The sequence below is a fragment of the Pituophis catenifer genome, unplaced genomic scaffold (assembly GCF_029215685.1).
Source record: "Pituophis catenifer annectens isolate HBS135680 unplaced genomic scaffold, rPitCat1.0.hap2 SCAF_2, whole genome shotgun sequence".
NCBI lineage: Eukaryota > Metazoa > Chordata > Lepidosauria > Squamata > Colubridae > Pituophis > Pituophis catenifer.
The window spans coordinates 27,228,563-27,255,253 of record NW_027256882.1 but is presented as its reverse complement, the minus strand read 5'-3'; the positions used below and the strand labels follow the sequence as shown (position 1 = coordinate 27,255,253).

The 26,691-nt window shown below is 37.9% G+C and overlaps 1 protein-coding gene across 1 annotated transcript in view; it reads left to right on the top strand.

Annotated features, from left to right (window-relative positions):
* Nucleotides 1-26,691, top strand: part of LOC139310031 (uncharacterized) — a 110,673-nt gene that overhangs the window by 57,547 nt on the left and 26,435 nt on the right. Inside the window, exon 8 of the mRNA XM_070934203.1 lies at nucleotides 15,339-15,344. Within this exon, the coding sequence (XP_070790304.1) occupies nucleotides 15,339-15,344 (6 nt within the window). The remainder of the gene's footprint in view (nucleotides 1-15,338; nucleotides 15,345-26,691) is intronic.

Below are 26,691 nucleotides of genomic sequence, written 5' to 3'. Positions count from 1 at the left end.
ATTTTTTTTATACTCTTTTTGTTTTGTTTTTTCACAACTTGTTTGTAGCGTGTTCCAGTGGGCTAACAGAGCCAAATGGAGAACATGGCCCAATTCTTGTTACTAGGCTATTTGTTCCAAACAGGCTACCAGCATGATTGCCCATTTTTCCCAGGGGATTCCTTTCTGTCAGCTCGAAGCCTGACTAGACTCTCTTTCTTCCTGAGGAGATTTCCCACACCTTTCCGTCAGTGCGAAGCCTAACCAAACCCTCTCTTTTTCCCTAAGAGATTTCCCAGACCTCCCCTGCGGGTCCGAAGTTTGGTCAGAGCCCTCTCCTGCACTACAAATTCTTATTCCAACAGTCACACTCCTTTCAAAGCGATCGTCTCTGGCTGATCTCTCGGATAATCAGAAACGCAGATTGGATCTCCGCACATCGCTTCGAGGCCAAACCTCTGAGGAATTTCCCTCGTCTCATTCACACACTCACAAAGCAACACTCTCCTTCCCAAGAGAAAAAAAAAAGTCTACTCACCCAGAAGAGCTGAGTTCCATAACCCCCCACAGTGCAAGCCTCTTTTTTAGGCATTCAGGACAGGCAGAATCGGAGCCTGCCAGCAAATGACCAGATCAAAGTCACTGGATAAATTTTTCCAGGAGCGCTCTTGACTTCGGTACTGGTCCAAGCTGGTTTCTTCCGTCTGCCTTTAATGAAGGCCACCAAGCCTCAAAGCGGCTCAGTTTGTGGGAAGCTGAATGCGGCCACCTTGAAGAAACTTTGCCTTCAAGTCCCACTTCGGGCGCCAGAAATGTAAGGTCCCAAACACACTTGAGTCACCAGAATGCCAAAGAGAGAGACTCAAGACGAGGCTTGCAAAAAAGCAGACTTTATTTATGGCCAAAAACAAAATACTGGGTGGAACTATATCCAGAACATACAGATACAATGCATGTGAGGAAATAGCCACCTTGGGAAAGATATGGCGTCCTTTTATATCCTCAGAGACGTCAGCTTAGTACCGAATTCTGGCCTCCTAATTTAGGTTTGTGTATTCCTTGTTGCCCTGCAAGGGGGAATAGAAACTTCCCAATTAGTCATCCTTGAGCATTTCTTTGTTTACTCAATTGGCCACTTTGGCCCCCTGGCTCTGGAAAGCAGGAGTTTATCCAGATCAAACATAAATTAGGGCTGAGGTGTAAATTATCCCTTTGTTGATGGCTGTAGTTTCAACTGAGATACGTACCATGCTTTTAGATAGATTGATATGAGTTCAGGTCAAATGGCAGGGACATACGTTTGACAACTACCAGATACATTACAGAGGCCTAATAACAATCTGTTTGTAACAGGAGATACAAATAGAAAGGAATAATATGTATGATACAAATACAAAGGCATATATGTATTACAGGAACCTAATGGAGAATTCAAGACCTCAGTGCCTTCCGTCGTGCCCTTAAAACCCACTTTTTCCAGCAAGCCGGGCTGGCTTAAGAAGAAATTTTTAAATGTTTTAATTGGTTTGTGATTTTTAATATTTTGGGGCCAAATTTATATATATATTAATTGTTTTTAATATTTGTATTTCATGTTCTTAATTTTGGCTGTGCACCGCCCTGAGTCCTCAGGGAGAAGGGCGGTTATATAAATTGGAAATTAAATTAAATTAAATTAAATTAAAAATTAAATGTTTACAGAATCTAGTCTACCAGTATATCATATTCTAGTATTATTTATTATATCCTTATTATTGTTTCCCTTTCAGAACTTTACTGATTCTGGCATTTTCCAGCTCTTTCTTCTTGTCTGACTTGCAGAAAGGAGAGATACATTTTTAAAAATGGCTTCAAACTACTCTCACTATATTTTATTTTTATTTTTTTATTTTATAATTTCTATACCGCCCTACTCCCGAAGGACTCAGGGCGGTGAACAGCCAAGATAAAATACAGACAATACAAATATTAAAAATCCCTTAAAATTATTAAATATTTCGGCCGAAACACAGATTAAAACACCCAATTTATAAAAACACGAATTAAAAAATTTAAAATTTAAGAATTTAAAAGAGGGGAGTTAGGCCAGGCCAGCTTGCTGAAATAGAAAAGTTTTGAGAGCACGGCGAAACGTGCGCAGGTCCGGGATCTTCCGTATCTCTGGGGGGAGCTCGTTCCAGATGGTAGGTGCCCCCACAGAGAAGGCTCTCCCCCTGGGGGCCGCCAGTCGACACTGTTTGGCCGACGGCACCCTGAGGAGCCCCTCTCTATGGGAGCGTACTGGTCGGTGAGAGGCTATTGGTAGCAGAAGGCGGTCTCGTAGATACCCCGGTCCGATGCCATGGAGCGCTCTAAAGGTGGTAACCAAAACCTTGAAGCGCACCCGGAAGACCACCGGGAGCCAGTGCAGCTCGCGCAGGAGGGGGGTCACATGGGAGCGCCACGTCGCTCCCATAACCACCCGCGCGGCCACATTCTGGACCAGCTGGAGCCTCCGGGTGCTCCTCAAGGGGAGCCCCATGTAGAGAGCATTGCAGTAGTCCAAGCGGGAAGTGACAAGAGCATGAGTGACCGTATTTAACGAGTCCCGATCCAGAAAGGGACGCAACTGGCGAATCAGGCGGACCTGATAAAAAGTCCCCCTGGCCACGGCCGTCATATGCTCTTCTAAAGACAGCCGTGAGTCCAGGAGGACACCCAAGTTGCGAGCCCTCTCCGTGGGGGCCAGTGACTCGCCCCCAATAGTCAGTGATGGCACCAACTGACTATATCGGGATGTCGGAAACCACAGCCACTCGGTCTTGGATGGGTTGAGCCTGAGTCTGTTTCTCCCCATCCAGATCCGCACGGCCTCCAGGCACCGGGACATCACTTCAAGGGCATCATTGGGGTGGTCCGGGGTGGAGATGTACAGCTTGTAATGTACACTACCATTACAAGGACGGGAAGTTTTTGAAACATTTGATATGATATAAATCTTCTTCTTCTTGTGCCATATCCGTCATAAGCCGTTGGCGATCATGTTGGCGATCCTATTTTTATCAATAGCCGCATGAAAAAGTGCTGCTGAATTTTGTCCAAACCAGTCCCTTAGATTTTGAAGCCATGATGTTCTTCTTCTGCCTGGAGCTCATTTGCCTTCAATCTTTCCCTGGAGGATTAAATGAAGTGTGTCGTATTTTTCTGGGTGTCGCATCACAAGTACGAAATATCCCAACTTTTGTTTTTTTAATTTTAATGGTTTTTTTTAATGGTATAAATAGGTGACTCAAAAGATTAGTCAGATTACCATTGATCCTCATTACTTATTTTCCAAGGGTGTGTCATCAACATTTCATCAAAAAAGGACTACAGGATAATGTATAGGAATTAATGGCTAAAGCTAAAATTTCATGTTCATGGATATTCCAGAGGAAAAATTGCAGACTACAGGAACCATGTTCACCTTGAACATTTGGAATTAACCACATATACATTTTTTCAACTTCCAAAATGTCTGAATAGCTTATATTTAAGCATATACAAAAGAGCCTTTTCCAACTTTCCAACTTGTTACGTCCTCCCAGGGTTACTTTTCATTGCCTGATTTGGGGTGGGTGGGGGTAGACCGTAATATGATTTTTAAATAAAGAATACAGGGTTAGTTTTCTTTTTTCTGCTTTTGTCTTTAAAATTGCTTTTTCTGTTTTAACAGTATAATCAACCGAGAAAGTTACGTTCAAATTTTCTACTATAATTGATATTTTGTTAATAGTGGGTGAAAGTAGTGCCTAAATTTAGGATAATTTAGAATAAGCAGCACAGAGAGGTAGTGCTTAGTTAATGACCCCTGGTGGCACTGAATGAGGGGGATTTATGATCAGTTCTCAAAGTTCCAACCATCCCAGAATCCCCTGAACACCTGATTGCAATCCAACATATGGCAGTCCATTCATACGACAAAACAACTCTCTTATGCCCTCGGATGTCAAATCACATAGAAGGTCTGTATTACTATTATCCTTCTCATCTTTCCTATCATCTATTCCCTTAACATCTTATGACTAGAACTTTATTGTTTTTATGTTATGATTTATGGTGATTGCTTATTTAGTACCGTAATATAAGCCAGCAGCGTGCGACAGCAGCCAAAAAAGCTAATAGAATCCTTGGTGTTATATACAGAGGCATAGAATCAAAATCAAATGAAGTATTAGTACCGCTTTATAAAGCCTAATTAAGGACACACCTGGAATACTGCATCCAGTTTTGGTCACCACATTACAAAAAAGATGTTGAGATTTTGGAAAAAATGCAAAGAAGAGCAACTAAGATGATTAAAGGCCTTTGGAGACTAAAACGTATGAGTGAAGAATGGTTGCAGGATTTGGGTTTGGCTCGTCTAGAGAAAAGAAGGACTGGGGGTGGGATATCTGCCCTCTGCTCTGCCCTCACTCCATATTGCATATCTACCTGCCTAGCCATGTGCTGGTGGTACCACAGCAGACGCTGGTGGACACTCCTACAGCCGGCAGCAATCACTCCGGCTCTGACATGATCGCAGAACAATAGCCACTTATCTACTTGCCAGCCTGTTTGCCAATTGCCCTCGGTCGGACTTGTGACTTCCTGAGACTTACTTGTTGACTTTGCTCATTAGAAGCCAGTAGGGAGTTCCAATGAAGTCCTTGCTTAATGACAGCAGCAAGGATTGCTGAAATTGCCTAAGTGATGTAGTCATGTGATACAGCTAGTCCTCAGTTTACAAATGATACATAAAAATGCTACAAGATGCAAGAATTAAAGGTGGGTTTGGCCTTCCAAATTGGGAATTGTATTATCAAGCGGCAGCGTTAACATGGATTAAAGAATGGATTTTATTACGGAATACAAGACTATTGACATTGGAAGGTCATGATTTACAACTGGGTTGGCATATCTTTTTATGGTAACTAGAGAGTCAAGGGATTGAAATAGATTGGTATACAAGACTGCAAATACAATCAAGATATGAAGCAGATCGTAGACAATATGGCTTTAACTTGGGGAAATCAGAACTGGATGAAATATTGACAGGAACAGATGAGAAAATGATTAAGAAATTATATAATTATTTATTGCGTATTAGACTAGAACAGCAGTTCTCAACCTGGGGGTCGCGACCCCTTTGGGGGTCAAACGGCCATTTCACAGAGGTCGCCAAAGCCCTCTCTCCCCCCCCCACGCCTTCACTCACCTTCACCCTCTGCCTCTGTTGGATCGCCCAGTTGCCCTTCGCTTACCCCGCCCACTCCCAATCTATTGCTGCCTCCGGAGTCCCAGTTGATGGCTAGAGGGAAAAAAACTTTAAATTCTCGCCGCGGGGCTTCAAAGAGCTAGCTGCAAAGAGATAAATTCCTGGAGCAAGTTTTTTTCCCCCTAGCTATGCTGAAAAGAGAAAGCAAAAGCAGGGTCTTAGCTGCAACGTGACAAAATGAGGCAGAGAGATTTCTTTTTCTTTTTCCTCACCAAAACAGGTAGGTACAAAACTGCAAACAATGGGAAATTTAGGGCAAGAGGAGGTTCAAGATTTTAAAACACAAAAGAAAAAAAGCTCTATTTAACTAGGGAATTGTAATAATTGAGATACTATTAATTGTATATTGTGTTGAAAGCAGAAATGGTTAAGTTGTGGTTTGGAGGAATATATGGGGGAAATTATTTGGTTTATTATTATTGGTAAATATAATTAATTGATTTGTAAGAAATTGGATTGCATGGAAATAATTGGAATATTCATGTTCATATTGATTAATATACAAAAAAAGATAGTTATATAACTGATTTATATTAAAATGTTGAATTTGTATTAAACAACTGTATTACATAATTAACCAATGTGAGGATGGATATGAAAATAGATGACAATGCGAAGGGGTATAATATAGAATAGAAGGGGAAAATTGAATTTGATTAAGATTAGAGATGAGGATGAAGGGTAATATTGGTTTTTTTAAAAAATAGATGAGGAATAAATATGGTAAAAAGGAAATATAGAAATTGTAAATTTAATTGAAATGACTAAATACTGTGTTGGAAGAAATATCCTTCTGGGTTCTGCTCCAAGTGGGGAAAAAGACACTGGAAACATGGAGACTGTTTGGAAAGATGTTTTAATGGTGGACAGGATCACATGGCTTGATGGGGCCCATTGTGTTAGTTTCTGTTGCTATTGTGTTGCAAATGTCCTTTGACAAAGGATTGACTTTCTGCCTCTGGCCCATTAACAAAGGGTGGGGGGCAGGAAGGTGGGAGCTGCTTTGTCTGTAAAATATGCTTCTCCATTTCTCATCCAGGGAAATATAATATTCTGCCTTTTTAATATTTCCCAAAATATTTCATTCTTCTAGGAAAGGGGTGGGTGCTAACCTCCTACAACTGTTTAAATTTGTGGACCGGCCAAATACTCTGTTCAAAGAAAATACGCTGTATGTTTGTATGTGTGTTTCTAATTATTGCTATTTATTCCTATTTGTTCTCTCTTATTCTTTAAAGTTTAACAATTCATTCTTTATCTTAATATCTTTATATTTGTTTGGGGTTGGCTTTCTTCCCTTTCATCTTTTTTATTGTACAGCAATCTTTCTCCTCAAACCTACCACCTCTGTCTTTTCTTTCTTTCTTACTTTCTCTTCCCCCCCTTCTTCTCCCTACTTCCTCTTCCTTTCTCCTTCCCCTCCTCTCTTCCTCCCTCTCTTACCCTCACTCCTACTCTAATTTCCCTTCCCTTCCTTCATCCCTCTCTATTGCTGTATCCTTTTATGCATATGGACTACTCAGAGGGCTGAAAAAGTTTTTTTTTTTTAATTGCAAAAGTTTTACAATTACATTTTCACCCCTTTCCCCCCCCCCTACCCTCCCCAAACTTCCCAACCTCCCTAACCCTCCCTAACCCTGCCCTCCCCCCAGACTTCCCTATATTATACTCTAAGGTAACCAGACGTCCCGCTTTTGGCGGGACAGTCCCGCTTTTGAGCAATTTGTCCCGCGTCCCGCGGCGTTTCAAAAAAGTCCCGATTTTTCTTGAGCCCCAGCTGATGGCTAGAAGAAAAAAAAACTGTTTAAACTCTTGCCCGGGGCTTCAAAGGGCCGCCCTACAGGCAATCAGTGTAAAGCAGGTTTTTTTTCGCCTAGCTAAGCTTCAGAAACGAAAACGAAACCAGGGTCTTTGGTGCAGCGTGACAAAATGAGGCAGAGAGAGATTTATTTTTATTTTTATTTTTCCTCCCCAAAAAAGGTAGGTGAAAAACTGCAAACAATGGGAAATTTAGGAGGAGAGTTCAAGATTTTAAAACACAAAAGAAAAAAAGCTGTATTTAACTAGGGAATTGTAATAATTGAGATACTATTAATTGTATATTGTGTTGAAAGCAGAAATGGTTAAGTTGTGGTTCGGAGGAATATATGGGAGAAATTATTTGGTTTATTATTATTGGTAAATATAATTAATTGATTTGTAAGAAATTGGATTGCATGGAAATAATTGGAATATTCATGTTCATATTGATTAATATACAAAAAAAGATAGTTATATAACTGATTTATATTAAAATGTTGAATTTGTATTAAACAACTGTATTACATAATTAACCAATGTGAGGATGGATATGAAAATAGATGACAATGCGAAGGGGTATAATATAGAATAGAAGGGGAAAATTGAATTTGATTAAGATTAGAGATGAGGATGAAGGGTAATATTGGTTTTTTTAAAAAATAGATGAGGAATAAATATGGTAAAAAGGAAATATAGAAATTGTAAATTTAATTGAAATGACTAAATACTGTGTTGGAAGAAATATCCTTCTGGGTTCTGCTCCAAGTGGGGAAAAAGACACTGGAAACATGGAGACTGTTTGGAAAGATGTTTTAATGGTGGACAGGATCACATGGCTTGATGGGGCCCATTGTGTTAGTTTCTGTTGCTATTGTGTTGCAAATGTCCTTTGACAAAGGATTGACTTTCTGCCTCTGGCCCATTAACAAAGGGTGGGGGGCAGGAAGGTGGGAGCTGCTTTGTCTGTAAAATATGCTTCTCCATTTCTCATCCAGGGAAATATAATATTCTGCCTTTTTAATATTTCCCAAAATATTTCATTCTTCTAGGAAAGGGGTGGGTGCTAACCTCCTACAACTGTTTAAATTTGTGGACCGGCCAAATACTCTGTTCAAAGAAAATACGCTGTATGTTTGTATGTGTGTTTCTAATTATTGCTATTTATTCCTATTTGTTCTCTCTTATTCTTTAAAGTTTAACAATTCATTCTTTATCTTAATATCTTTATATTTGTTTGGGGTTGGCTTTCTTCCCTTTCATCTTTTTTATTGTACAGCAATCTTTCTCCTCAAACCTACCACCTCTGTCTTTTCTTTCTTTCTTACTTTCTCTTCCCCCCCTTCTTCTCCCTACTTCCTCTTCCTTTCTCCTTCCCCTCCTCTCTTCCTCCCTCTCTTACCCTCACTCCTACTCTAATTTCCCTTCCCTTCCTTCATCCCTCTCTATTGCTGTATCCTTTTATGCATATGGACTACTCAGAGGGCTGAAAAAGTTTTTTTTTTTTAATTGCAAAAGTTTTACAATTACATTTTCACCCCTTTCCCCCCCCCTACCCTCCCCAAACTTCCCAACCTCCCTAACCCTCCCTAACCCTGCCCTCCCCCCAGACTTCCCTATATTATACTCTAAGGTAACCAGACGTCCCGCTTTTGGCGGGACAGTCCCGCTTTTGAGCAATTTGTCCCGCGTCCCGCGGCGTTTCAAAAAAGTCCCGATTTTTCTTGAGCCCCAGCTGATGGCTAGAAGAAAAAAAAACTGTTTAAACTCTTGCCCGGGGCTTCAAAGGGCCGCCCTACAGGCAATCAGTGTAAAGCAGGTTTTTTTTCGCCTAGCTAAGCTTCAGAAACGAAAACGAAACCAGGGTCTTTGGTGCAGCGTGACAAAATGAGGCAGAGAGAGATTTATTTTTATTTTTATTTTTCCTCCCCAAAAAAGGTAGGTGAAAAACTGCAAACAATGGGAAATTTAGGAGGAGAGTTCAAGATTTTAAAACACAAAAGAAAAAAAGCTGTATTTAACTAGGGAATTGTAATAATTGAGATACTATTAATTGTATATTGTGTTGAAAGCAGAAATGGTTAAGTTGTGGTTCGGAGGAATATATGGGAGAAATTATTTGGTTTATTATTATTGGTAAATATAATTAATTGATTTGTAAGAAATTGGATTGCATGGAAATAATTGGAATATTCATGTTCATATTGATTAATATACAAAAAAGATAGTTTTATAACTAATTGATTTATATTAAAATGTTGAATTTGTATTAAACAACTGTATTACATAATTACATAATTAAACAATGTGAGGATGGATATAAAAATAGATGACAATGGGAAGGGGTATAATATAGAATAGAAGGGAAAAATTGAATTTGATTAAGATTAGAGATGAGGATGAAGGGTAATATTGGTTTTTTTAAAAAATAGATGAGGAATAAATATGGCAAAAAGGAAATATAGAAATTGTAAATTTAATTGAAATGACTAAATGCTGTTTAAATTTGTGAACCAGCCAAATATTCTGTTCAAAGAAAATACATTGTATGTTTGTATGTGTGTTTCTAATTATTGCTATTTATTCATATTTGTTCTCTTTTATTCTTTAAAGTTTAACAATTCATTCTTTATCTTAATATCTTTATATTTGCTTGGGGTTGGCTTTCTTCCCTTTCATCTTTTTTATTGTACAGCAATCTTTCTCCTCAAACCTACCACCTCTCTCTTTTCTTTCCTTCTTACTTTCTCTTCCCCCCACCCTCTTTTTCTCCTCCCTACTTCCTCTTTCTTTCTCCTTCTCCTCCTCTCTTCCTCCCTCTCTTACCCTCACTCCTACTCTAATTTCCATTCCTTCATCCCTCTCTATTGCTGTAATCCTTTAATGCATATGGACTACTCAGAGGGCTGAAAAAGTTATTTTTGACTGGTCCTCACACTTTTGACCAGTCCTCGAACTTATGACTGTCCTCACATTTTACATTTTTGCCCTATCTTGTCATCATGGTGAAGAGAAGCAGTTGTGAAATGAGTGACATGGTTGTTAAGAATGCTGCATGGGCATAAATGTGAGGATGGTCATAAGTGTGAGGACCAGTCAAAAGTGCGAGGACCTGTCAGAAATGACATTTTTCAGCCCTCTGGTTAGTCCTTTTGTGCATATGGACTACTCAGAGGGCTGAAAAAGTTATTTTTGACTGGTCCTCACACTTTTGACCAGTCCTCGAACTTACGACTGTCCTCACATTTTACATTTTTGCCCTATCTTGTCACCATGTTGAAGAGAAGCAGTTGTGAAATGAGTGACATGGTTGTTAAGAATGCTGCACGGGCATAAATGTGAGGATGGTCATAAGTGTGAGGACCAGTCAAAAGTGTGAGGACTTGTCAGAAATGACTTTTCAGCCCTCTGAGTAGTCCCTATACACATAGCCATGGCCACCCGGTCACATGACCAGGTAGCCACGCCCACCCAGTCACATGGCCTCCAAGCCACGCCCACACAATAAGCCACGCCCACAATGGTGTCCTTCTTACCAATGTTAAAATCTGTTCACCTTACCCTATAGACATAGCCATGGCCACCCGGTCACATGACCAGCTAGCCACGCCCACCCAGTCACATGACCAGCTAGCCACGCCCACAAAATAAGCCACGCCCACAATGTCCCTCTACCAATGTTAAAATCTGGTCACCTTATTATACTCATATCTGGTAAAAAAAAATAAAAAAAACCCTTAATATAAAACTTGTGTAAAAACTTGAACCCCTCCCTCCCCTTTATAATTTTTCTTTTTACCCTCATTACATTAAAATATTTCTAATACATTATTTTCAAATAAAAGCTATTTGATACTTTCTAGTTTGATATTTGTTCTGAACATATTCTATCCACTTTTTCCATTCCCATTCATAAGTCTCTTGTGAACAATCTTTTAGTATGCTGAAATCTTCGCCATCTCTGCAAAACTGGCCATCTTCAAAGTCCATTCCTCAATAGTGGGCAAGGCTTCATTTTTCCAATATTTACCTATCAACAATCTTGCTGCTGTTATCATATACAATATCAGTTTTGTTTCACCCAATGTAAAACCCTTAACTATGCCCAATAAAAACAATTGTGGAGAGAATTGAATTTTTTTCTTCAAAACATTCTGCATGACCCACCAAATTTTTATCCAAAAAGCCTTAACTTTCCTACAGGTCCACCAAACATGATAATACGTAGCATCCAAACATTCACATCTCCAACATTTTGGCTGAACATTAGGGTACATACATGACAATTTTTTGGGATCTAAATGCCATCTATAAAACATTTTATAGAAATTTTCCCTCAAATTCTGCGACTGTGTAAATTTAACATTCTGAACCCAAATTTTTTCCCATGTTTCCAACATTACTGGTTCTTCAAAATTTTGTGCCCACTTAATCATACAATCTTTAACTAATTCAGTTTCTGAATCCCTTTCTAACAAAACATTATAAAGCCTTTTGATATGCATTGGACCTTTCTCTTTTATATGTCTAACCAATTCTTCCTCGTGCAACATAATACCAGTTTTTTGGTCCTCTTTCCATCTCAATTGTAATTGATTATATTGTAACCAAGTTAAATTAATCCCTTCGTCCAACAGTGTCTGCAATGTCTTCAACTGCCATCTGCCCGCATCTGTAAAAAGAACCTCTTTGTATAAACCCCCCCCCCCGAGTGACATTATATTTGTATTCCACAAAATATGACCAAGATCCAACCATAGCGGTATTTTATAATCCCATTTGGATCGGTGCTTCTTCCAAACTCTCATCAAAGAGTCTCTAAGTATATGGCTTTTAAATACTTTATCAACTTTGTCATCATAAAATAAGTAGGCATGCCCTCCAAATTCAAGATCAAAACTTTCTGCATTCAATATTCCAGCCTTTTTCCTTCCAAACCAATCACTTGTTAAAGTTAAAGCTGCTGCATCATAATATAACTGTAGGTTTGGAAGTTTAAGACCTCCTCTTTCTGGAACATCTTGCATAATTTTCAATTTCACTCTCGGCTTTTTCTCGTTCCAGACGAACTTATTCACTCCAGTTTGCCAAACTTTCAATTGTTTATCACTTTTAAGCACCGGAATCATTTGAAACAAAAAAAGAAATCTTGGCAAAATGTTCATCTTAACTGCTGCTATTCTTCCAAGTAGAGACAGCTGCAGTTTTTTCCAAGTCTCCATGTCTTTCTGCACCTCTCGCCACAATACCTCATAATTATTTTGAAACAATTTCATGTTTGATTCTGCAACCTGAACTCCTAGATATTTTACCTTTGGTACAATCTCAAAACCTGCCCTCCTTTCGAGCTCATGTTTACGATCTTGTGTCATGTTTTTAGCTATCATTTTAGTCTTTTTTGGATTCAATCTAAAACCTGAAACTTTACCATAGTCCTGTATAATGTCCTTCATCAGGATTAATGATTCCATTGGCTGTGATAGGGTAACAACCAGATCATCTGCAAATGCCTTTATTCTATAATCCTCTTGCCTAATCATTATACCTTTCAAGATATTAGAGTCCTGTATTGTATTTAGCAAGACTTCTAGTGTTAAGATAAATAAAAGTGGGGACAAGGGACATCCCTGTCTTGTTCCTTTTTCAATTTTGAACTCTGTTGTCAAACTTCCATTAATAATGATCTGTGCCTTTTGCTCTTGGTAAATTGCTGAAATCGCCTGTATAAATTGATCCCCAAAGTCCATCTTTTTTAGAGTCTTTAGTAGAAAATTCCAATCCACTCTATCAAAGGCCTTCTCTGCATCCAAAAAGACCAGCACTGCAGGAATCTGTTTATTCTTCTCAAGATATTCCAATAAATCTATTACTTGCCTTACATTATCCTTCATGTATCTGCCCTCGATAAATCCCGCTTGATCATCATGAATCACCTTTTGGATTACTGGCATCAACCTGTTGGCTAATACTTTCGCATAAATTTTATAGTCTGTATTCAAAAGAGATATTGGTCTGTAATTCTCTGGTTTTTTAGGACCGACTTGTTCTTTTGGTATCAAAGATATATAAGCTGTTGTCCATGATGGGGGTATTTTACCCCCTTGTTGAATATTGCAAAATAAATCTCTAAGTTGTTCCACCATTTCAGTTTGCAAAGTTTTTTTTTTTGTTTTTAATAATACTTTATTGAATTTTTTTTTTTACACAAATAAAATATAATAACAATTCTGTTTGACATCGGATTCGCAGTGTTTATACATATATACATGAAAAATTATCTGGTGTCATTTATACTATACATTTCTAATTAATTTCTAATTAATTTCTGTGCCTTTTACTCCTTCCTTAATCTGATTGATTTCTACACCTTTTTCTCCTTCTTTGATTCTATCATTTATCCATTCGTACCATCTTCCCCACACAGTATCATAGTCTGACTATGACTATGACTATGACTAATACTATGACTATGACTATGACTATGACTATTACTATGACTATGATACTACAAAGTTTTGTAATACACTGCGGTCAAACCATCCGTGCCAGGAGCTTTGGCTGTTTTTAACTGTTTGATTGCTACTATTATCTCCTCCTCTGTTATAGGATAATTCATTCTTTCCTTTTGTTGATCGGTAATTTTTGTAACTCTTTTATCGTTTAAATATTTTTCTATAAGTCCATTCTGCACCTCCTCTTTGGCATACAGTTTGGTATAATAGTCCACAAAAGCTTCTTTAATTAATTTTTGTTGAAAAATTTCTTTCCCTCCAATATCAATACTATCAATAGTCCGTATACTCTGTTTTTTCCTCAATGTGTAAGCCAACCATCTGCCCGGTTTATTAGCGTTACAAAATGTATTGTGCTTCGCATATTGTATGTTTGTTGCAACTTGTTCCGCCATAAGCATTTGAAATTGATCTTTCAAAAGTTTTATAGCACCGCATATTCTTTCATCTGTTGGATTTTTAATAAGTAACTGTTCTTTATTCTTTATTTCTATTTCCAATTCAGATCTTTTCTTTTGTCGAATCAGTCTATGTTTAGAGTTCATGTAGATAAGCACCCCTCTCATATAAGCTTTACTTGCATCCCACACAATTTCTATTGGGGTACCTTTATTCAAATTTATTTCAAAAAATTCTTTCAAGTGCTTTTTAAGTTCTGTTGTGTTTTTTTCATATCTGAACAAGTTCTCATTTAATCTCCAAGAACGTCTCTCAATCTTGTCCATCTCAATTTCTATCCATACTGGGCTATGGTCAGTCAAAGTTCTTGGAAAAATCTTTGTTCTTTTTGTCTTGACAAGTAAATCATCTGACAACAAAATGAAATCAATCCTAGAGAAGGATCTATGTCTATCTGAAAAAAAAGTATAGTCCAGTTCTTTTGGGTTATGTATTCTCCAAATATCTTTTAGTTCCAAATCTTCTTTCATATCAAAAAAGGTCTGAGGTAACCTAATCCTAGATTTCGCTGAACTCCTTTTGTCTAATTTAGAGTCTATTACTCCATTCCAGTCTCCCATGATTAAAATAGATCTATAGTCCCATTGTAGTATTTTAGTATGTAACATTTTATAAAAATAATCCTGTTGTTGGTTGGGAGCATAAATTCCTATCAAAAGAATTTGGCCATATGTTGTAAGTAATTCAATTGCTACAAACCTACCATCTTCATCTGTTTCTATAACTTTAGCCGTAAATTTCTTATTTACATAGATAACCACACCATTCTTTTTTTGCAACGTTGAAGATATAAAATGTGTTCCTAGTTTGGAGTTTATCAAGTATTTTTGATCTTGAATTGTAATATGCGTTTCTTGTAAACAAATTATATCATTATTAAATTGTTTCAAATATGTAAATAATTTCTTCCTTTTCTGTGCTGAATTCAACCCATTCACATTCCAAGATAAACACTTAAGCGTCATCTTCATCTTTCTGGAGCAAAGAGCAAAATAATCGAATGTCATCCGAAAGCTTCGATCTTGCTCCCCCCATGGCTCCAGTCTCTTGTGCAGTACTCTTAACTGCCTTCTTGTCTTGTCTTTCCTGTTGTTGTTGTTGCTTTTGTTTAAGTAACTTAGATTGAGCTCGAGTTATACGTTGATCCTTAACTTCAATCATCCGAACCGGGTCCAAGATTGGAGAAGATTCCAGCAAAGGCTCATCCAGAAAACCTCCTTCTGCACCTTGCATTTCCTCTAGTTCCTGCTTAGACTGTTCTTGCAATTCTCGTTGAGGTTGCTTCTCATCACTCTCCTTAATCTCCAAAACTGTAGATGTACGTGGGGATGGCGTTCTTTCCTTAAGAATAGTAGTGTAAAAGTGCTCTGCCTTCTCCACGGTGTTCAAACGATATCTTTCTCCCTTGTATCTGAAAATTATACCAGCTGGGGCGTCCCACCGAAATGGTATCTGTAGATTTTGCAATTCTTTAACAAGAAAGCCAAATTCTTTTCTGGTTTTCAGCATTTTAGGAGGTAATTCTTTATAAATTCCAATTCGTGAGCCCCCCACTTGCACAGAGGTGTAAAAGGATTTTTGCAGGATATCATTTCTTATTTCTCTATCTGTAAAATATATGACCACATCTCTGGGCAATTGTCTTTGTCTGGCCACCCAAGAATTCACTCTGTAAATTTTATCTATTTTGTGAAAGACCACATCAGGATTAACTTGTAGAATCTTGGCCAGGGCCTCAGAACAAACCTGTCTCAAATCCTGTCTTTCCTCTTCTCGAATTCCTCGAAGCTGTATGGCAAACTCCATTGCTCTGAATTGTACCATCACAATCTCATTTTCAACTCTTTGCATTTTATTGTCAACATCAGCAATTTTATAATCATTGTCTTTCATCTTAACATTAACTTCTGATTTAAATTCTTCAACTTTAGAATCAACTTTCATAATAAATTCTGCCAGGCCAGACACCACTTCTGATATTTTTTTGGTCACCTTGTTTTGATTCTGTTTCACCATATCTTTAACTTCATTAATTTCCTGCATAAATTCCTGATGTGACTTTTGAAGTTTATCATCTATCTCCTGTTGAGATTTTTGAAATTTATCATCCAAAATTTTAGAAATAAATTATTTTAAATCTCCCACATCAAAATCTTTTTTCTGAGTCTGTGTCTGTTGTGCAGGGGGAGGCTGTGCTTTATGTGTGGGAGATCCACCTCCTGTTGCCTTCGCTTCCTGCTTCTTTGAGGCCATCCTGCCACGTAGGCTAGTTTTACTAAAAAGGGAAGTTCTTCTTCCTCTCCCACCTCCACAAAGACTTCTGAAAAAGTCCCCCAGATTTAATCAAATAAGAACTAAAGTAAAGCAAAGTCCAGTATTGAAAAAGGAGAAATTTCTCTTTTATTTCTCTTGTTACAAGCGAAGCAACTTCGTAACAGTTTAGAAACTTTGTAACAAAGCAAGATGAGTTCAGCAATCCACACTCGCCAGCTCGTTAACTCTGAGGCTAAGCGCCATGTTTTTACAGTTCACTTTCACTCATCCGCATTTTTTCACTCAGATTAGAAAGCCAAGAAAACTCTAATACTTGCGATTCCGAGTTTCAGGGTTCAAGTAAAAATATGCTGCTTATTAAGGCTGGTTCCTTTCCTTTCTGTTTGAAGTTTCCTGTAGCCAGCTTGTTCTGCAAAAGCAGACTTGTCCCACGCCGCCCGGAGTTCCAGCAGGTTGAATGGGAGCCGCTCCTGTTCCCTCCCCACAAACTATTCCCTGGGGGGGTTGCAGGGGCTCAACCTGTGCCCTGCGATCTCTCTTCAAAAATCCTAGGGATTTTTGAAGTTTTCGAGCCGCTTCTTAGTCGCGAAGCGGCTCTACAAGCGGCGGGGCTGGCGGAGCTTCAAAAGGCACCGCCGCCGCCGAAGACGAGGAAACCGGAAGTCTGAAAAAGTTATTTTTGACTGGTCCTCGCACTTTTGACCAGTCCTCGAACTTACAACTGTCCTCACATTTTATGTTTTTGCCCTATCTTGTCACCATGGTGAAGAGAAGCAGTTGTGAAATGAGTGACATGGTTGTTAAGAATGCTGCACAGGCATAAATGTGAGGATGGTTATAAGTGTGAGGACCAGTCAAAAGTGCGAGGACCTGTCAGAAATGACTTTTTTCAGCCCTCTGAGTAGTCCCTATACACATAGCCATGGCCACCTGGTCACATGACCAGCTAGCCATGCCCACCCAGTCACATGACCTCCAAGCCACACCCACAAAATAAGCCACGCCCACAGAACCGGTAGTAAAAAAAATTTAGAACCCACCCCTGGTTGGGGGTCACCACAACATGAGGAACTGTATTAAAGGGTTGCGGCATTAGGAAGGTTGAGAACCACTGGACTAGAAGATGAAATAATAAAAGATATGATAGCATGGGCAAAGAATTTTGGATACACCATAGAATTGGATAAATGGCAACAACTTTGGGAAAGATATTATAAATTAACAATGGCAACAGCCTATAAAGAAAACCTGTATAAAATGTTTTATAGACGGCATATGTCACCAGAAAGATTAGCTAAGACGTTTAAAGATAAATCAGCCAAGTGTTGGAAATGTCACCAGTTGCTGGGATCATACTATCATATGTGGTGGTTGTGTAAAGAAGCAAAACAATATTGGGTGAAAATACAAACATGGTTAGAATGAATAATATAGAGTTAAAACCAGAGATATTCTTTTTGGGAATTTTACCCGAGAATTATAGTAAAGAAGATATATATTTGATTATTCATATAATAACAGCGGTTAGAATTGTATTTGCACAAAATTGGAAAGCAGAAAAAATCCCATTGGAAGAAAAAATTATAAAGAAAATTTTAGAATGTGCAGAAATGGATAATTAACATTGAGAATAAAAGATAAAGAGGAGTCGATGTATTTCAAGATATGGGATAAATTTTATGATTGGTTAGAAAAGAAACATGAATTAGGATATAGAGATAAAATAGATACAAGAATAGATGGGAGAAAACAATTAGAAAAATAGATACCCAGATGATGTCAAGTAAAAGGAGAAAGGGGGGGGGGTAAAAGAGAAAAAAATGAAATATTATAAAAATGTACGCAAATGATGACATAAAAATAAATAATAATTGAATAAGAAATTGAAATGAGAATAAAGATAATTAGGAAATTGGGGCTGCTCCAATACCACTTTAGATTGAACTGAAAAGAGAAACAACAGGAGAGGGGAAGGAGTAGAGAGAGAGAGAAGAAGGGAGAAGCGGGGAGAGGAGAGGAGAGGAAAGGAGAAAGAAGAAAGGGAAAAGGAGAGGAAGAAAAGGGAGGGGAAAGAGTAGAGGAGAAGGTTAGAAGGGGGAAGAAGAAAAGGAGTGGGGGAAGGGAAGGGGAAGTAGGAAAGAGAAGGAGAGGAAGAACGAAGGAAGGAAGGAAGTAGGAGGAGAAACAGGAAGGAAGAGAAGGGGAGGTGAAGAAAAAAGGTTGGAGTAAAGGTAAAGGGTAAAAGAGCAGCCCCAAAAAAGTAAAAATGAAAAATGAAAGTTAAAAAAAATAAATAAATGAAAAATGATGGAAATGACTGTACATTTAAATGTGTTTATGAAAAATAAAAATAAAAACTTTAAATAAAAATAAATAAATAAATATGAACCAATTGCCAAGCGGCTACATTTTAATCACATGACCATGGAGATGCTGCAAAGTTCGTAACTGTGAAAAATAGTCATAAGTCACTTTTTTCAGTGCCGTTGTAACTTTCAATGGTCACTAAATGAGCTGTTGTAAGTCGAGGTCTACCTGTATTTATTGTCATGCATACTGCTGGAAAGTCCTTTGCACCTGGATCCAGTTTAACAGACGTTCTCAAAACCAGTTTAGGAGCAGTTCTGAAGACTTTTTTGGGTTTACAGTTATAACAAAGGCTAACTAAAGAGAAATTGTTCCAAAATGGAATCGTGATTGCAAATACATTTTTTGTTCCGTGTTGCTTTAAATCTGGGCTGTAAAATGCTGTTCTGGCTGCTGAAATCTGCAGAAGGAAGCAGGGTTGGTTGGGAGATCATTTTACAATCATGTTGGTGAAACTTTCGAAGAAGCTGAACGGGTTAAAAGCAGAAAGTTCAGCAGCTAGAGTAGATCCAGAAATAATAATAATAATAATAATAATAATAATAATAATAATAATAATAATAATAATAATAATAATAATAATAATAATAATAATTTTATTTCTATACCGCCCTTCTCCCGAAGGACTCAGGGCGGTGTACAGCCTATTTAAAAACACAGAACAAAACAACGATTAAAATTTAAAATCATTAAATAATTAGGCTCCAATTAAAATCCCAGAAATTTAAAATACCCCAATTTAAAATCGTTATGTTAATAGCCCGGCCTGGCGGAACAACAGGGTCTTCAGTGTGCAGCAAAACACCTGGAGGTCGGAGATCTTACGTATTACTGGGGGCAGTTCATTCCACAGGGCTGGGGCTCCCACAGTGAAGGCCCTCCCCCTGGGTGTCGCCAGCCAACATAACTTGGCCGATGGCACCCTGAGGAGATGTTGAGTCCTCTTACTGAATTCCTTTTCCTGTAGTTCCTTTGGCTAAAACTTTGAGTTTGGTGTTGCCGTTTAATTTTGCTGGGCTAATTTCAACAGTTTGGAAAGAGTAAGTTAAATTTGAAACTTTCAGAAAATGATCAGATCAGAGAATAAGAAATCCAGGAAGGGGGAGGTGGGGAGGTTAAAGGGAATGTTACGATATTTTCAGGATCAGACTCAATAAATACGTTGAGAATTAGAAATTCAAATATATCTCTGTTTATTTACATAAGGCATTCTATATTCACTGAATATTCACAGATAGAAGCACAGAATGGACGTATGCAGCTCCTTATATATACAATGGGTGGAGCTAGGTATGGGAGTGGTAAAGTATGAATACATTAAGAAGTGAAGAATAAGTTAACCCCTGACACACTGTTCATGTACTATTTACATAATGGAGAATAAGGCATTTACTTGTGACAAATCCCCCTCTAAATGCCGATTCGATATATTACAACAATTACATTCAGATTCAGAACAATATAAGACATGTAACTTAGAAGTCAAGTATTTATGTTGCTTAGACGGCAAAGGCTTTGTTAATATGTCAGCTATTTGCTCTGATGTTTTGCAATGAACTGCTTTGATAAATCCATCCTGAGATAACTGTCTTACATGTTTAAATTTTATATCTATATGTCTGGACCTTTGTCCAATAGCATCAGATCTAGATATTTCGATAGCAGCTTTGTTATCTTCATGCATGATAAAAGGCAAAATGGGTTTCTTCCAAATGTCAGAAAGTAAATCATTGAACCATACAAGGTTATTTGCTGCCTTAGATAGACAAACATATTCTGCCTCTGTTGTTGAGGTGGCTACTAAATCTTGTTTGCCAGTATACCAGTAAACTGGACAACCGTTAAGGAAGAATATATAACCAGATGTGCTTTTTCTACATGAGGTATTTCCAGCCCAATCCGCATCGGCATAACATGTGAGGATGGGCTCCTTGACATTATTAGGTTCCAATAATAAACAGAAGTCTAAACTATTCTTCAAGTATCTTAATATCCTTTTGACAGCTTCCCAATGGTATAGTGATGGTTTGCTGACATGTCTGGACAATAAGTTGAGAGGCAAAGCAATATCAGGTCTAGTCCAATTGGAGATATAAAGAAGTGAACCTATGACTGACCTGTAAAATGTATTATCTTTGAATTCAGGGGATGATTCGTCTGTATTCTTCAAAAAATCAGTTTGCATGGGAGTGTCACAGGGCTTAGCATTACTTAAATTACATTTATTCAAGAGCTCTATGATTTTGTCTCTTTGAGAAAGCTTAAATCCCCTTCTGGTTTTACTGATTTGAACACCAAGATACTTATTTACTTTACCCAAAGATTTCAATGAAAAATGTTTATTCAGTTTTGTTACAAATGCCTCTCTCCTCTCTTTATGTTTACCTATGTACAAAATATCATCCACATAGATCAATACAAATTCTAGGGAATCATCCTCTTTTTTGACAAAGAAACAATTATCAGCAGTAGTGGCATTGAAATTCATAGTTTTGAGTACTTTTACTAAACAATCATACCATTGTTTACCAGATTGTTTCAACCCGTATAAACTTTTATTTAGTAACCAAGTTTCATTTTTGTTTGTGTATTGACTGTGGGGTGCTCTTACATATATTTCTTTATCTAATTTTGCGTGTAAATACGCAGTCTGTATGTCGTATTGGAACACATCGAGGTTGAGTGCTGATGCTATAACCAGAGCTGTCTTGACACTCTCTGTTCTTACTGTGGGGGAGTATGTGTCTGTATAATCCTCGGGATATTTCTGTGCATAACCTTGTGCAACTAATCTAGCTTTGTATAGAGTATTGCCTCCCTCTAAATTTTTAATTTTATATATCCACCTAGTGCCAATGATGGTTTTGTCCTTTGGTGCAATTGTAGGTGTGAATACATTTAGCCCTCGTAAACTATCCATCTCTTTAGTCATGGCTGATTCCCATTTTTTCTTTTCTTCAGGAGGAAGTTTTAACACTTCCTCATATGTGTTAGGTGTTGATGATTCTCCATCCATATACATTACATAATCTTTGTATTTGTTTGGCACTTGATTTCTGCTACTTCTGATTGCTCTTTCTGGTTTACTATCATTGTCATGTAAATACCTTGCTTCCTTTTTAGTTAATGAATCTGTCTTTATTTTGTGTTGACTGTTTGTCCATGTTTTGATTTTATTTTTATGCGTGTTGTTACTGTGTTCTTCTCTAGTCCTTTTTTCTTGGAGTTTAGTGTCTGGGTTGGTGTTTGGGAATATTTCATTAAGATGTATTTTAGACCAGTTGGCCTGTTCATGGAACACAGCCGTTCTGGAAACTATAAATTTGTTATTATTATCGATAAATCTATATCCTTTTGTACCTGTCTCGTATCCCATGAATCTAAGTCTTCTGGATACGTTCTCACCTTTGCGCCTCAATTGTTTAGGTATGTGTACGTCTGCAGTGACTCCAAATATGTGCATGTGTGCTAATTTTGGTTTCCTATTATACATTACTTCATATGGTGTCTTATTTACAATGCTGGACCAAGTTCTATTTTGTGTGTAATTAGAATATTGTAGGGCTTCTGACCAGAATTGTTTACCTAAGCCAGCATCTTCTAATGTGCATCTAATCATGGTTTGTAATGTTGAGTTCTTTCTCTCTACCACTCCGTTCTGGAATGCAGAAAATGGGCTAGATGTGTAATGTAACATTCCTTTGTCTTTTAGCCATTGGGAGAATTCCTTAGACATGAATTCACATCCCCTATCTGTCATGATTTGTTTTATTTTAATATTGTGTTGTGTTTCTATACGTTTGTAAAACTCCTTAAATTTCTGAAAGGTTTCATCTTTATGTTTTAATGTGTAAACAAATCCATAACGACTATAATCATCCACAATGGTTAGAAAGTAACATTTTTTATAAGTAATTGATGGTGTTAATGGACCAACTAGATCCATGTGTACCAAATCAAAAATTTTGTTAGTTGATCTCGTTGACTTTCTAGGTCTGGGACTAGTTTTGAGCTTTGTAGATTTACATACTGAGCATTCCAAATAGTTTTCACAATTTTTTATTTTAACACCTTCTGCATGTTCAGTCATCTTTTGCACTACAGGAAAACTGGCATGTCCTAATTTCCTATGTAAGACATGAGCACACTCATCATGAATTGGCTTACCTATTTTTGGTTTTTTTTCATTGTGTGTATCTTTGTGATTATGAGTTACTTCACGTTCCTCATTGTCACTGTTACTATTGTCTCCATTATCTATTTCATTGTCATCTTCCATATTTGAATCAATGTTGTGTAACCATTTCTCCTTTGTCATTAAATAAGGTAGACCTCCTTTGATTATTACTGTACCTATATTTATTCTGTTTTTCTCTAATGTTGCTTTTCCCTTTGAGAACACAATGTTAATGTCAGAATCTCTGCTTAGTTTTATTGCACTAAGTATGTTATGAGATATTTCAGGTATTAGTAATACCCCCTCTATTTTTCCTAGGCCAGGTAAGATTACATTCCCTCTACCTATTACTTGAACCTTTTCTTGATTAGCTACTTTGATTACAAATTTATCTTCTACAAATGAAGATAATATATTTTTATTATTTGTAGTGTGATTAGTTGCTCCAGAATCAATAAGCCAATTGTTGTTCTCTGATTGTTGTATGTTAATGTTGTCATGTTTGTTTAGCCCATTCAGTGAACCAGATTTTCTATCCTTTGAATTATCTCTGCCCCCTCTATGTTCTCTATAGTTGGGTGGACTTCTATACCTATGTCTATCAATGGAAGACTGTCTGTTGTTGTACCTATTTCTATATTCTGACCTATGTCTTTCTCTTAGAATTTTAGGACAATCCCTCCTATTATGTTCTTTGGACCCACAATTGTGGCATCTAAATGTTTCATGATATCTTTCTTGAAATGCTACCTTTTTATATTGTTTGTGTTCTATGTGGTTGTTACAACGACTCCTCCTTGAATTGTCTTCAGCTATTAACTTATTGGATAGACTTTCTATGGATAAGTATCCTAGATTGATTGTGTCTAAATGTGACATATAATTATCCCATGATGGGTCAAGTGAGTTGATGATAACACTTTTCATCGTTTGATCTGAAATTACCTCCCCCCTTAAGTGCAGTTCTGCTCTAATTTTGTTTAAAGATATTAAATGTTCACTTATGGTAACCTCTGGCTTTATCCTAGAAGAGAAGAAATCTTTAGACATTCTTGTGGTAGTGGCTACACTTTCACTGTGAAACAAATTAAACATGCATTGAATAATATCTGAAACAGTCAGATTTTGCTTAATACTGTGATACATGGCAGGAGATACACTGGAAATTAATAAGAAAAATGCTCTATGGTGTAGGCAGTCTAGCTTTAGAGTCCAAGGTCTTTTTGGGGGATTAGTGATAAAAAACAATAAGTTTTCTTTCATAAAGACAACCTGGAGCTGCTGATACCATTCTTGCAAATTAATGCCATCTATTCTCAGCTTTGGGAAGTCATTGGGTAAATTCCCAACATTGTTGGGTCCATTACTTACAACTGGGGGTAGTCCGTGGTCTTGCAAATGTTGAAAGTTGCAAAACGGCGTGGGGATGCTCGCAACGAGTTTGCATGATTCTCTCCGCATCTCATGTCTTCCGAAGTTGTCTGCGTAGTCTTGCGCATGCGCGTTGCTCATTTCGTTCCTGGAGTCATCGTGAGAGGTTCTCGCTGCTGCAGCTCCCTCGTTTTGTTCTTCTTCCAATGAATCAGTCTCCGGCTCGATCTTTGGAGTCCTGGTGATAGCGGGCGCTTGTTTTCTTTCGCTGAAGGCGCTGGTCCTTGGATTAGTCTGCGGCGTGGGGTGGTATCTGCAGGGCTCTCTGGGTTCAGGTGTCGGTGCTCTCGCCATCTGGATAGGAGCGGATAGATTTTGAGGCGTTGGCTCGCTTGCTTGTTTTTTTGTTGATTTTTTAGTAATCTTCAGTTTCGGTCCAAATGCTGCAAAAAGCGTTTTCATTGCTGACTTTACTTGCATGTCTATTGAATCTTCTTCGTTCTCTGTGTCTGATTCTTCTGAGGTATATATTTTTTCTCTTTCATTTTTTGTATCGAGTAAGGCTTTTCGCGCCAGATATTTTGAATCCTGCTTTCTGATTGGCTCTGCTTCGCTCATCTTAGGGGTCTGTTGAAACCAAGATGGCTGCCATTCGAAATTTTGCGCGGGATTGTTGGTTTTCTTCTTCGCTGCGTTTTTATCTGCAAGTATATCACTCACTATTTTTGAGTCTTTTGATTTTTCAGTAGCGATGTGCTTCTCTCTCGCTGCTCCGTTGTTTTTTAGTATATCTTGGAGGTTCGCGACAAGACTTTCATCGCTCTTTTGGCTTTTTAAAAGTTTTAGTATCTCTGACCTGAGTTCGTTGTTTTCTATTTCGTTTTCTTCTTGGTCATCATCTTCATTTATTATTTCTTCGTCGTCTGTGGTGTATTCTTCAAATTCTCTCGAAATTGCATTCGTGGACTCATCAATTATTTCTTGATCCGCTTCCATTTCTTTGCTGTATGCCCTGGTGTTGGGCCTATCTCTTTTAGACATGTTTAAGTTTTTATTGAGTCAATTCAACATCCTCTGCTACCAGATTGTTACGATATTTTCAGGATCAGACTCAATAAATACGTTGAGAATTAGAAATTCAAATATATCTCTGTTTATTTACATAAGGCATTCTATATTCACTGAATATTCACAGATAGAAGCACAGAATGGACGTATGCAGCTCCTTATATATACAATGGGTGGAGCTAGGTATGGGAGTGGTAAAGTATGAATACATTAAGAAGTGAAGAATAAGTTAACCCCTGACACACTGTTCATGTACTATTTACATAATGGAGAATAAGGCATTTACTTGTGACAGGGAAATTATCCTTGAGTAAATAATTTCCTTAAAAGAAAAAACAGTGATGAAGCTCCCACAACTTCTGAAGGCAAACTGTTCAGAATCCCAACATCTTTTCTCCAGTGTGGTCACCAAACCTGGATGCAGTATTCTGTGTGGGGTCTTACTAAGGCTTTATAGATTCGCTGCAGGTCTCTTGAGATGGAGTCGCAGGATTGACCTAAAAGAAAATCTGAGGACTTCCAGCCTCTGATTTCACTTCTCTGCCAGCCCCCCCTCCTTCCAAAAGCACAAATGGTCAGAATGCAGCAGCTTTTAAAAAAGAAATCTATTCCCCCACTCGTGAAATTGTTCTTGGGAGATAACAGATAGTCTTGGACTTGCGAAAACACTTGAGCCCAACATTTCTGTTGCCAGGTGAAACATTTGTAAAGTGTGTGTTTCTCCCCCCCCCATTTTATGACCTTTCTTGCCACAGTGGTTAAGTGAATCACTGCAGTGGTTAAGTTAGTAACCTGGTTAAGTGAATTTGGCTTTCCTGTTGACTTTGCTTGTTAGACGGTCACAAAAGGGGATGACATGACCCCGGGACACTGCAACCACCATAAATATGAGTCAGTTGCCAAGCATCTGAATTTTGATCATATGACCATGGGGATGCTCTAATGGTGTAATGTAATGATGCTGTAATGTAAGTGTGAAAAACTTATACTTACCACTTAAAGTGGTAAGTCACTTTTTTCAGTGCAGTTGTAACTTCGGTCACTAAATGAATTGTTGTAAGTCAAGGACTACCTGTATGCAGTTCCTGAGTCTGGAAGCTCCATTTTTTCTTGGTTGTTGCAGTTATTATCTTCTCTTAAGATAGAAGAAAATGACCTTTGCTGCATCTGAAAGCACTTCCTTCGATTGTTCGGCTCCAATTTTCCGCCACTATTTTTAATAAATCTTTCCTGAAGCTCTTAAAAAACCAAGGATTTTCTGGACAGTTTGTAAGAAGAGGCAAATCCCTTTTGCATTGGCCTTCTGTGCCCCGACTGTATCCTGTTTCTTGCTACTAAATAACGCAAGGCCATGGCTTCAGGCTCTTGACTGCATTCCTCTAACCACTGTACCAATATGTTTAAATGTTTTA